This window comes from Apus apus, chromosome 3, assembly GCF_020740795.1.
Source record: "Apus apus isolate bApuApu2 chromosome 3, bApuApu2.pri.cur, whole genome shotgun sequence".
NCBI lineage: Eukaryota > Metazoa > Chordata > Aves > Apodiformes > Apodidae > Apus > Apus apus.
Genome location: NC_067284.1, coordinates 43,263,765 through 43,276,727, shown reverse-complemented (window position 1 = coordinate 43,276,727; position 12,963 = coordinate 43,263,765). Strand labels below are relative to the sequence as shown.

At 38.8% G+C, this 12,963-nt stretch overlaps 1 protein-coding gene across 8 annotated transcripts in view; it reads right to left on the bottom strand.

The window, feature by feature from the left end:
- Window positions 1–2,309: 2,309 nt before the first annotated feature.
- The window catches only part of HS3ST5 (heparan sulfate-glucosamine 3-sulfotransferase 5), a 192,238-nt gene continuing 181,584 nt past the window's right edge, over window positions 2,310–12,963 (bottom strand). For all 8 annotated transcript variants that reach the window (XM_051614134.1, XM_051614137.1, XM_051614140.1 and 5 more), the window contains 2 exons: window positions 8,921–9,059; window positions 2,310–4,060 (listed from right to left, as the gene is read on the bottom strand). In XM_051614134.1, the coding sequence (XP_051470094.1) occupies window positions 3,130–4,060; window positions 8,921–9,027 (1,038 nt within the window). In that variant the 5' untranslated portion in view covers window positions 9,028–9,059 and the 3' untranslated portion in view covers window positions 2,310–3,129. The remainder of the gene's footprint in view (window positions 4,061–8,920; window positions 9,060–12,963) is intronic.

Genomic DNA, 12,963 nt, shown 5'->3' with positions numbered 1-12,963 from the left:
GTAGTGTACTGAAATATGTGGCTAAAAATGTTGTCTGTGTTGTATTCTTACACATCATGGCAAAAAAATTTAAATCCATTAAAATATGGCAAAAATATTTTCATCATGCTTATTCTGCTTCCCTTAAGAAAAGGCAGTCAGTGGGTTAATAGTAAGTGAATCACTGATCTCCAAATGTCAGTCCTTTATCTACCTATATAGTGATTTCTGAAAATACAATTTAAAATTCATCTCTGATATTCTATTGTGCTGCAAATTGTTGTTCTGTGTAGTTTAAACAGCAGCTGGGACAATCTGATAAAAATGCATAGAAATATTAGCAGTTTTAATCCAAACATTCATCAGAGCTGTGAAGCCTGCAATTTTACGGTACAGAAAATATGAAAGATGCAACATCTTTACAGAACTTGAATGCCATAAGTTAACAGCTGCAACTTCATATAACTGTGCATCACTCTGCAATTATAAACTCAAGCTATGAACACTCTTTCCAGTCTGAACACTCATGGTCAATTTGAATAGAAATGATTCACTGAGGATTTCGGAAGCAAAGCAAAGAGGCTGAAATGAGTTATTCACAAATTGCTCCTGAAGAGGTAAATACCATAAGGTCATAACTTCTCAAACCAGTTTTGAATACTGCTGCAAAATCCCCATTAACCTAGGAATGTGCCTTGGGTGGTGTGTTGGATCTGTGTATTAAGAACCAGTTTTGAATTTTTCCCTTTACTAGGTAATGTTGAAAAGATGTTGCACTCAAGGCTCAGTGAAAGTGAATCAGTATCAGTCTCCTGATTTTGATACATTGAAATGCATCTGAACTTTCTTTCCTTCTCTGGTATTCCTTAGTATTCCTCTATGCTTTTTGGAACCAAATTTGTCTAAGATATCACTTAAATTTACCCATGTGTCTCCAAAATTGCAAATGATAAACTAGAGTTAAGCCAGCTGACTTGAACAGGAATGTATGTAGTCATGCCTGTTAGATCACAGCATCTGTGATTTTTCTGATCAGTGCAGTGAGATACTGATTTCACTTGCATATTTCATGCTTGGAGGTAACTTTGTCCTAATCAGTCTCTTTCATTGAAATTATACCTAGGCCTTCAGTTGTAGTTAGTAACCAGGACTATTAGAAGCCAGTAAATCTCACCCAAAGCCACCTGGAGTCTCTCTGCTCACCTGAAGATCATGAAAATATTGAATTGGATGAAACCTCCTTGTTGAACACTATTAGGTGAATTAAATGTCTTGGCCTTTATGTCTGGCTGTGGGCAGCATGAATGGCTCTCATACAGGAAAACAGTGAGTAGTATTGTAGCTGCTGCAGAAAATTTCACATATGCTGCACCATGTTGTGTTGGCAAGGCTCTGAAATGGCATGAAGAAAGGGCACACTGCTCACAGTGCTAGCACATATGATTAAAGATACAGCAAGACAAGTAGCAACCTCTCGCAAGAGATTGAAAAATCACTTATTTAGAAAACCGATGCTTCCAAATCACTGAGCAAGATAAACAGCCCACAGGGAAAACTTGATCTTATTATAATCTAACGTCCAGCTATTCTGCAACCATAGCTCAGAATATTCAAATGTTCTGGATACCTTCCAAAAGCTGTGCCCCCATCAATCTTTAGATATTGGTTTTAAAGTGGTTGGTAGTTTGTGGTAGCCTTCCTCCCTTCCTTCCTTCCTTCCTTCCTTCCTTCCTTCCTTCCTTCCTTCCTTCCTTCCTTCCTTCCTTCCTTCCTTCCTTCCTTCCTTCCTTCCTTCCTTCCTTCCTTCCTTCCTTCCTTCCTTCCTTCCTTCCTTCCTTCCTTCCTTCCTTCCTTCCTTCCTTCCTTCCTTCCTTCCTTCCTTCCTTCCTTCCTTCCTTCCTTCCTTCCTTCCTTCCTTCCCTTTTCCTTGACTTCTGAAACACCACCAGCTTTCAGTGAGGAAATCTCTATAATTCTTCTCATCTTGCTTGTCTGTCTCTCATTTCAGTTTTAATGGCAGCTCTATTTTTCTGATATACCTGGTTACAGACCGTTATACAGTAATTCTTTAGCTTCACAGGCTGCTACAACCAAATTTGTTATAGCAAAGTGCTGCAACACAACAGCAATAATGGTCTTTGAGGTGTGTATTACACCAGATTCCCAGGTGGATGGTTTTTTTTTAATAAATTTAGCTTCACCCTTTGTATCAGTTGTCTCAACTGCCTGGAAACTGAGGTTACATGTGCAGCTTTCTCTCAAACACTTGCACATGACTTGTCTGAACTGAGGTACCACACTGATATACATCAAGCAAAGGTGAAAAGCTGTTGCACATATGGTAATTTTAATCCATTCCATTTTTAAATACCACAATAAATTTAATTTTCACAATAAATTAAATAGCCATATTCAGTTTACAAAATAGAATTACTTAGTGTGAAACCAGTATTTACAAACATTGTACACTATGTACATGATGTTTAGATTTGTTGACACACAAGCATAGAAGAAAAAATTATTTGATCATTTTTTGACACATGATTGACATGCTAGAAGTGACACTATGGTCCATACAATAAAACAATAGTGCAAACTCACCACAGGAACTCTGAAACAATGTCATCTGTATGAGATAAGATATTAATTTCAAATAATAAGAAAATAGTACTATCCAATCTCATTGTAAAAATTCAGCACTCTGTTTAAAGTGTCAGTATTCCTTTAGCAATATACATACCAAATATAGCCTGAAGGTTATGTTTTCTCACAGCGTCACAGACTTTAGACATGAATTTTTATGGCATAAGCTAATGTTCTGCTTAGATCAACAAGTATGTCACATAAACACTTCACTAAGCGAGAGGAAAACTGACCCTTTTAACGGTGTCTGACTTTATGTCCCTAAATACCTTCTTTCCCTTTGTTATTATATCCGAAAAGATGCACGTATGCTGACAGGAGATTTATGTTAGTTACTACTCTGTAGAAAAAATTGATCCCATCGTATATTTGGTCACACACTGCATATGTACATGTATGCATGAAAAAAGTCACTTCGATAGCCGTGTCTATTGAAAAGTGCATATTTTAGGAGAGACACTTATTGCATGTCTCAGGTGCAACAGAAAGTGTTGTATGAAGCTTAGTTTAGGGCCAGTTAAATGTCCTCCCAGTGATCTGGTAAAATTTTTGATTAAAAGGGTGAAAGAACTTGCGCAATTTGGTAATGACAGAAGTATCCACCTCTGGATGGATGCGTCCCTTGCTACCCGCCAGGCACTTGTTAAAGATGATGTTAAATCGCAAGCAGTAAAACCCTCTGGTGACATTGAAGTATAAGTTGTACTGACTTATCCTCGGAGGAAGATTAAGGAACTTCTCGACCAGCTGGAGTTCTGGCAGTGGTTCTGTGATGAGCCGGTCTCCGTCCACAATATGAAACTGCTCGATTGGGAAGTATTTTAACCATCTCTCCAGATGTTTGGTGTAGATGCTGGTTCTCACTGCTTTATACTTTGTGTTCACTTCACAGGTATTAGGATCAATAGCCAGCTTCTCAAATTTGTAGTAAGTTTTGTTCTTTCTTTCCTTACCTTCCAGCACCTGAGTGTAATCCGAAATAGCTCTTGTGGTAGGTTCCCTGACAATGATCAATAATTTGATAGATGAGTTCATTTTGTAAATCCTTTCAGGTACTTCCTCGGTGATAAAATATGCAGGGCTTTTCTCAATTGTTATTTGATGAGGGTAAGAAAAAGGCATTTTTTTCCGGTACCACTCAATCCCCTTGGCATAGTTCTCGTCATTGTCGAAGAAATGAATCTCTTGAGAAGCTTTAACGACTGCAGGGTGAAGGTTCAGCATTTCCAGCAGTGCTCGGGTGCCTCCTTTCCGCACCCCAATGATAATGGCCTTGGGAAGCTGCTGAACCAGATTGTGCAGTCGTATTTGCTCCTTGGTGGCATTGCCCTTTCGGAACTCGTGGAGCAGCCCTCGCTTGAACTGCAGGGCTCGCAATGGGATTTCGTCCTGGCTGCGGGGTCCAAATCGGCCGTCCATGGGGCAAAGGGGCTGCAGTCTGCAAGGAAAAGAAGAGATATTTGTAAAAAGAGGGTATCTCTTAAAGAAGGTTTTCTGTATAAGGCAGTCATACTCCTGGAAACCTTTTGTGATGTGATGTGAGCATCTTTCAACTTTATTTTGTTCTGCCAGCGATTAAATCTTTTGCAAACTGATGGATTATTTATTCTGGTATTTTTCTGTGACTCAGCTGAGTAACTCCTGACTTCACCCTTCTGCTCTTTGCAAGCATAGGCACTATGATTACCGGTCTCAGGACTTCTTGAACCTTGTCTCACCTCTCACATTCCTCATTACTTTGTGGTTGCTTTGGCAGTTTTTAAAGCATTCTAAGAGGAATCTTATTTGGTTATTTTGATGTGAAAATCCAGTTCACTGAAGTTGTCTCTTTCCAACAAGTTTCCTCTTCTAGCCTGAATACCTTCCTGTGCTTCCCATTGTGTTGACTTTGTTACCTGCTGATCCAGAGTTGGCTTCTTTATTGAAGAGGAATGAAAGGGATGAAAAGCAGCTTTCTAGGCATCACTTTTCAGTATTTTCCCTTCTCTTTGGAAGATGCAAATCAGAATCAGAAAGACCAAGGTTCTGAAGCAGACATGATTAGCAAGGCACAGAAAGAATGGCAAGAAAATATTTAAAAAATGCATTTATTGCATAATTACATCAATGATTTTCTTATAATCACTTCTGTATCCTCCCACTGAACCTAATTTCATGCCTTACAGTTTCTTCTTTTGCCCCTGCATTTTTGTATGTTCTTTGTATGTTCACCTGCAATTATTTTACCTTTGTCTTTTTTTTCTAATGCTACCTTTTTGTATTTGATGTCATTCAATCAAAGAAATGATTCAGTAAGAAAAACGTTAACATTTTGCTACTACAGAACCTTGAATAAGCCCTCACCTCCACTCTCAAATGAGTGTTTTGGTCATTATACAAGCCAATATTGCACTGAAGATGAAATTGTTGTGTAGAGACAGCTTCAAAACTCCTACTGAAAAATATCATTAATTACTTTATGGAGCAATGCACTCCAAAATTAAGGATATGTAAGAACAAAGGTTGCCTAGGCAATCTTAATATGAGCTTGCTGTGCACATATATTATGATATGTTTTTTTTAAATTACATGTCCACATGCTATTATTTTTCACTGGACCCCTGCCTCAGCTGGGGTACCAGATGGGCAATGCTCATTAATAGCTGTTTAGGTATTCCATATTTATTCTGGTTTCTCAGCATGTGGCCCCTCACTCATTTACTGTATATTACTCAAACCCTGCTTTCAGGACAGAATTATTTATTTCTTTATGTTTTTTCCATATATCACTGCTTGTTGGGGTGTCTAATTTGACACTGATCTTAGGACATTGAATGGCTGGGATAAAGTAAGTTTGATTCACTTGCCTGACCCGTTAGCCGTTTCCTTCATTATCCAGATGCTGAGAGATACAGCCTGTCCAGACAAAGCTGAAGAAACAACCCAGATGACATTGCTGGGTTCACATGAGCTCTAGCTAAGTCCTGCAGACTAATCAGAACATGTGATGTGAAGTGAGATCCTGTTACTTCTTTTCTGAAGTTTCTAGTCTCTGCTTTTCCTTTGCTCTCTGCCATCCACTGAATAATCATAGAATCATAGAATCCTAGGGGTTGGAAGGGACCTCGAAAGATCATCTAGTCCAACCCCCCCTGCCAGAGCAGGGTCACCTAGAGTACATCAAATAGGAACGCATCCAGGTGGGTTTTGAATGTCTCCAGTGAAGGAGACTCCACAACCTCCCTGGGCAGCCTGTTCCAGTGCTCTGTCACTCTTACAGTAAAAAAATTTTTTCGGAATAAGAGCCTGACTTGGTGGCAAAGACTGGATTATTGAAATGCTGGTGCAAACTTGCCAATTAAACTATCAAACAAACAAAACCCACCCTAAACCAACCAACCAAACAAAACAAGCAGAAAGTGATGTCTTGAGTTAAGAGTGGTACCATGTGGTGAGACTGTGGTGTGGCTGGTAAGACAGTCTTTCTGCACCAGTGAGGTGGCAGTTAAAAGCATAAGAAACAGAAGTTGCAATTGCCATCTCTGTTCTTCTCTTCCCTCTCCTTCTGTGTATTTGTTATTTGTTTTCAAGCAAAGAGGATTCCACAACAGCAGTTCCAGACCCATCTCAACTAATTTCATCTCTTTTGCTCAAAAAGACAGTTAGCACTGCCTTCAGTGTAACACAACAGCTTGTCAAACAAGGTGGTTTCCTTTAAAAGTAAATAAATATTTGACATATCCTCTCTAGTCTAAGGGAAAAGACTCGATGTCATTAGAAGTCCTCCCTCAACAATTTACATGTAGGATTTTTTTAACTCTTTCTGCTTTTTTCTCCTCTCTCTAAACAATAAAAAATATAATTTATAATATCTTGGCTGTGGTGGTATTAACAGGCTGTCAGATCATGATAGATGGATCTCCAGACATAAGTATTTACTGTTTTATCACAACACGTTAGTATATTTGATTGTCTGACTAATTTCTTTTTTCCGTTAAAACAACAGTCCTTTGCAAAGAAAGAGTGGATGGCATTTATTATATCACTGAAGTTGCTCTCTCAGAACAAGCAATTTTTCTATCCACTGTGGCAAAATCCACACATATTCTTCTTGACAAAACCCACCGTAAAGCAGTTCATCTCAGGGAACTATATTTTTGCCTAATTTCAAAAGAGATAAAGTATCTCTGGGTGATCTTAATGACAAGTAGCAGTGCTGTCTCTCCTGACTAAGAATATTCTAAGGTAGGCATCAAGATGGCAAAACATTATGAGCCTGGTTCCAGCAGGAGCAGTTCAGAACATGAAAATCAGGTGCATAGGTTCTCTGTACTGTGAATGACAGAGTCGGGCAACTCAAAGACTGGTCCAGATTTTCTCAAAATTGCCAGGTGTAGAATCTGTTTCTGCTTCCATATGTAAAACAGCTCCATGTGCTTAGGATCTGAAGGATGGCAGCCTCCTCTGAAGGGAGGTGCTCAGATTATTGGACTTTATGACTCAATGAATCAGATAGACTAGAAGTAATTTCCCTTCAGGCCTAAGAAAACTCAAAACACTCCTGTTGAAGAGCCTAATCTGAGGCTATTAAATATGGGCAATCCCCAGCTCTCTTGTTCAAATTGGATCAGCATAAATTACACATAAATTAATCTGGATTTCTTCCTGAACAGTTAGTTATCCCATAGTCTATCAAAGCCTTTTGCTGACTGATTCAACAAGTTCATGCTCTGCCCTACTGCTGAGGTAGAAGAACACTTCCAGTTAATTCAGCGGTGTCTCATCCTTTCTAATGCTTCCTTCTCTCTCTCTTTCATAACCAGTCCAAATAAAGGGGCACTTTTTATCAGTGTTGTATATTTCACACTGGGTAATGCAAGAGAATTAAACTGAATTTTACTGCCATTGGCAACATTATATATGAAACTGGTGGAATTCACTGTCGCAGGAGGTCGGAAAGTCAAATATTGTGGCAAGATAATTTTATAGTCATTAATAAATTCTGAAGATGTGCAAGCATAGATAATAGCATAAGGTTAATTAGATTTCATACCTCTGAGCATGCAATATACTTTTGCAGGGACCAGTAAGGAATTCTGTCTCCATTTACAGAATCACATTAGTCTCGGTGAAGTTTTATCTGAAGCATCAGAGATGCTTTGATCACCAGAGGAAAGAAGATAAAAATTCTGGGTCTTAATTTGCAGTGCACTTGGTCCTAGCTGAGCACATGGTCTCCCTCTTCTTCTGAAGTGGATTTAAGCAGCTGAAGAAGGCACCCAGTGACCTCAGATGGAGCTGTCCATTACTTAGCAACTGATGCTAGGTAGCTCTGTTCTCAATTAATTGCGTATTCACCCAGCATTGTGTCACAATTTTGAGCTAATATCATGCTAGTGTCCAATAATACTAGTGTCTGAAGGAACTGGTGTTGTTTAGCCTGGAGAAAAGGAGGCTGAGGTGGGGGCTGGTCTTTTCTCCCTAGTAACAAGAGATAGGACAAAAAGAAAAAGGCTGAAGTTGTGCCAGGGGAGGTTTAGATTAGATTTTAGTAAAAAATTATTCACTGAAAGGGTAATTAAGCACTGGAGTGGGCTGCCCAGGGAGGTGTTTGAGTCTTCATTCCTGGAGGTATTTGAGAGACATGTAGATGTGGTTCTTAAGAACATATTTTAAGCATTGGACTTGGTAGAGTTAGGTTAATGGTTGGTAGGGTTAGGTTGTGGTTGGACTCAATGATCTTAAAGCTCTTTTCCAACCAGAACGATTCAGTGATTCTGTAATTAACATAGTTAAAATTCTCAAGCCCTGAAGCAATCTTTAAAGTGAAATAGTATTCAAAATTTGACAAGCTACTCTACAGGCTCATAGTTATTTTTAACTATCACTGTAGCACATTAATTGCTTGCTTATAAATTTAGAAAATACGATATATAAATACATCATAGCTGTTTTGCTGAAACTAGAGGTCAAGACACAGATGCACATGGACAAAAATGAGCTACTGTAATCACATTTTTACTGGATGCTGTTTTATTTCTTCTCTGAAAACAAGCGCCAATATGTTTAGAATACAAATAGACAGAAATACTTTCACAGGGATGACCCAAGACTCTGTTTTCTTATTCTCTTATCCAAAGGGGAGGAATGAACAATGAAAACCACTACTAGAATGGACAGTCTTTCTATACATGAGTAGACATTAAAAACCAACCTAAAAAAAATTAAAAAAATTAAAAAAATCATCAGATCCTTGAAACAAAAACTCAGACAATTTGTGCCCATTTATGAGTAAGAGAGCAGCTACTTAATGACTTACCTATCCAAGCTCCCAACTCTGGCAACTAGATATAGGAGACTTCCAATAGCAAGGCTGCCTAGTACAAAGAGCTTCTGTCTCAGCAACGCCTGCTGTTTGAATAGCATGGCCCTCCATCAATCTTCAGGACTTCTTCGGTCTGCAGAGACAAGAACACATAAAACATCAGAAAGCCATACACTGGGTAATGTTTAATTATTTGTTGCAAATGATTAAGCCACACTTGCAAAGTCTTTTCAAACTTCAAAATAATTAGTTAAAACTTTTTTATTTGCTACTGTTTTTCTGTCTCATGAGTTAACACCAGGCAATATATCTGGGATATGTGATAATTCTGGAAGTGACAGTTCAGCCACACTCATGTCACGGATTGACTCAGGATTGGCAATTAAATCAATTACAACAATGCTCTCGATCCCCTCCCCCACCCACCCAGGTAGGGAAAGGTGAGACAGAATAAGGAGAGAGGCTTTCTGGATTGAAAACTAAACTCAACAACTTTAGTTGAATACTAATGGTATAAAATAATATGTATAAATATATACAAATATGTGCAGGAATGTGCAAAACCCCTATCATGTCCTCCCATCCCCAGCAACTCCCATGGCATCTCCTGAGCTGTGAGCAGTTCCAAAAATTCCTGGAGCGCTGACGGACAGAGTGGCAGAGCAGACAGGAGATGAGGGGAGAGTTATGAGGGTCAGAAACATATGGGCCTAGGGACAGATAGATGGTGATGGACAGATAGAGTCCTTCCTGGATGCTGGCCATGGATGGAAGAGGGGAAAAAAAGGAGGGTCTGACATCCGTGATTCCTGAGTTTATACCAAGTGCCATGTAAATATATAGATGAAATAATTAATTTTGCCAATTTTGCTGTCTGTCTAGCCCACTCTTTCCTATGGGAGGGTTGTAGATATGTTTCTTCTGCTCCTTTAGTGTCCAAAGCACAGATTCAACAAGTGCAGCAAAATGTTCTTGATTTCTCAGTAGTATCTATAAACATTTGGGCCTCATCAGTCCACTGACTGGTAAACTTGCTGCTAGTTTCAGCAAGTATGCTGTTTAAAAGAGAGCTCCCTGAAGGACAAAAAAAAGAAAATTGGCTTCATCCTGGCTCAGACAAGGACAGCACACCATTACTAGGGTTTTCTGGTAGCCACACTGTGGGTCTTGACTTTGTACAGGCTAGTATTGCTATAGGATTTCCTGTTAGGTAGATATGTTTAGGCTTTAAGTCCTTCAGAATCAGCTTGCGCTAGATCTCAACAAAGATGATGCTCTGCTGCCAAGTGAGGCAACAGTAACCAAGAGTTAGGCTTGCAGATCCTGTCCACACAGTGTATGGGGTATGTTTACTGTGTCTCTATTATTATTAATAGTGTGAGCTGGAGAAAAACCTAAACCAGTAAGTTTCTTGATCTCTGCCAGCAAGATCAGGAAGACAGACTTGAGAAGCATGTAGCTGGAGTGGGCATAACAATGATTTTTTGACACCAGAGCATCCTATATTAAACAGAGCCTGCAAATGTTTCTTTGTCCTGCCCATAGTGTTAAAATTTGGGCCCAGAAAGCTTTCGTAAGGCTCCAGGATACAGTTTTGGGAGCTACTACAAGCCAGAGACCTTACCCAGTAGGCAGCATGCATGCAGCCTGCCTCCTTTAGTGCTGGCTGAGTTTAATAGGATGGATGCATGTCACTCCATACTGGTTGTCTTCAAGGGTGTAATAGTCATTCCCAAGCACATTTATTTTACGGCTATAGAGAAAGCCTTTGTAAGACCAGCCCATCATCTCTTGATAAAAGAGCCATGCAACACTGAAGCTCTGAGTCTGCCTGAGTCTCTAATACACTTCTGGTGTGCTAATATAATAGTAACTCATAATGCAGCCTGGTTATAGCTCAGTATGATATCCTGTTATCATACAGGATAACCTATCATACAGAAAATATCTCTTTTTATATAGATAAAAGCAACTCTATAGTAAGAATTCCAAGGTAAGATCCTTATTGCAACAAGAATTATATAACAAGAATTATATAAAACATGAAGTAAAAAGAGTTTGTAGTGTAAATACAAAGACAGAAGAAGTATTACCATCCTTTAAAAAATAAATGAGGATGGGAGATACAGAGAGATGAAGTGATTCGCTCAAGGTCACAAAGAAATCTGACTTCTTATCTAGTGCCTTAACTACATAATAAATATTTTTGTCTTTTTGTAACATACTTTTTCTTAACACTGAAAAATAAACATAAAAATGAGGTATTCCAGACATTCAGTAAAGCAGAAAACAATAGCTGAAGCTTAATTATTAAAAAAAATGCACAGATACTGTGTCTCTGTGGTGGTATGCTACTGCTGATTACTCTTTTAACTGAGTTACTTAATTAAAAAAGAGGACATGAGGATGATGATGATGATGATGATGATAGCAAAATTTCACAGGTTTCCAGTTTTAAATTCTTAAGTGCTGCTCTCCCTAAATAGAAGTATCACTTCAGCATTACAATTGGTTCTGAATGTATTCTCTCAAGAAACAACTATGTATGTAGCCCTCTGTACATGAAACTGAAGTGTTGCCCACATGTTCTCCCATATACATCCCAGTGAAATCCTGCCTGTGGGCCTCACTAAGGCTGTGGAGGTCATCAGGCCATAATGAAATCAAATTATTGACAAGCTCTTTTCCACAAGGCCTCATGCCCTCAGCATTCATGTTTGTAGTTAGGTTCAATGCAAAATAACCAAACCAAGCCAGCAAACAAAAAAACCCCAAATCCAGACCAGGTCCATTTGCTTTGTGTTTGCATGTAGCTGAGTACAGAAAACTTTTCCACAGAATCACAAGTACTAAACACCTACTAGAAGTGCAAATATAACATTATTCATTTACTTGTTTCACTTTTGTTATCACTTTCAGCATCTAATCTAAAGTCCATGAAAGGGGTTTCATTTCAGAGATACTGTGACCTCTATAAAACTTTCTGCAGTTGTTAGGTTATTTCATGAAAAGGAATGTAGAGAAATAATATCTCAACTTCAGAAAAGGCTACATCTTGCAATGGATGGACTGAGATAGCTCTGCATGACAGGGGAGAGGACTGATGAAATACTTCTATTTAAGCCACACAGTTAATACAACCAAAATGTGATTAAGGTGAAGGTCCCTAAGGCGGAAATGTTGCTGGAGACTAACATGGCAGTATTAAATGAAATGGAAAGAAGAAATGAAAAGGAGGAAATGAAAATTCTGGCACACATGATATGCTGCATGAAGTTTTTTATAAGGAAAGCACACTTTTAAACTGAACAAGAGGCTGGAAGGCAAGATAAAATGTAATCCAAAGTGACAGGGTTTTAGCAGTTATTTGAGGCAGCTAAAAGTGTTTTTTTTAAAAAAATTTGCTCTCTCTTAGGGAGGATGGCTGAACTGGCACACAAGCTACTGACCAGTAGGAGGAGGAAAACTGCATATAGAACTTTCCCAGTAGCTGGATGCTGAGCATGGAAACTTCCACCTAAAGAGATAGTAGTGTACTACACATCTCCAGTAACCTTGCATCAGAAATATCTATCTTGAACAATCTAGTTAAACATGCATACAAGGAAATTTCCTTCTGGGTATCCAAGAGTCACGATGTACAAAGAATAACACAATCCACAACATGGAATGCATAGAAATAAAAGTGTGTGCAATGTCATGTAGAGAAAATAATGTAACATGCTTTTCATATTATGTGTGATTTCAGATGTACAGCTGATCTAACTTGTTAGATCAACATGGTAAAATTAAATAAAGAACCTTCATTTAGCACTAGAAAGTAGCCTGATGTGAATGCCTCCCCCAACCCCAAACTCCACATTCCCACCTCCGCTGGTGAGATGACTGGGGTTATTGGGTGAATTACCAAAAGAGGAAAGTACAGCTATGTAGAACTCTGATGACAATAACATTTTGAAAAGCAGATGGATTGTTCCTGACAAGATGAAGTGACCATGGGGAAAGGAAGATATTATGTGTGCTGGCCAAATAATGTG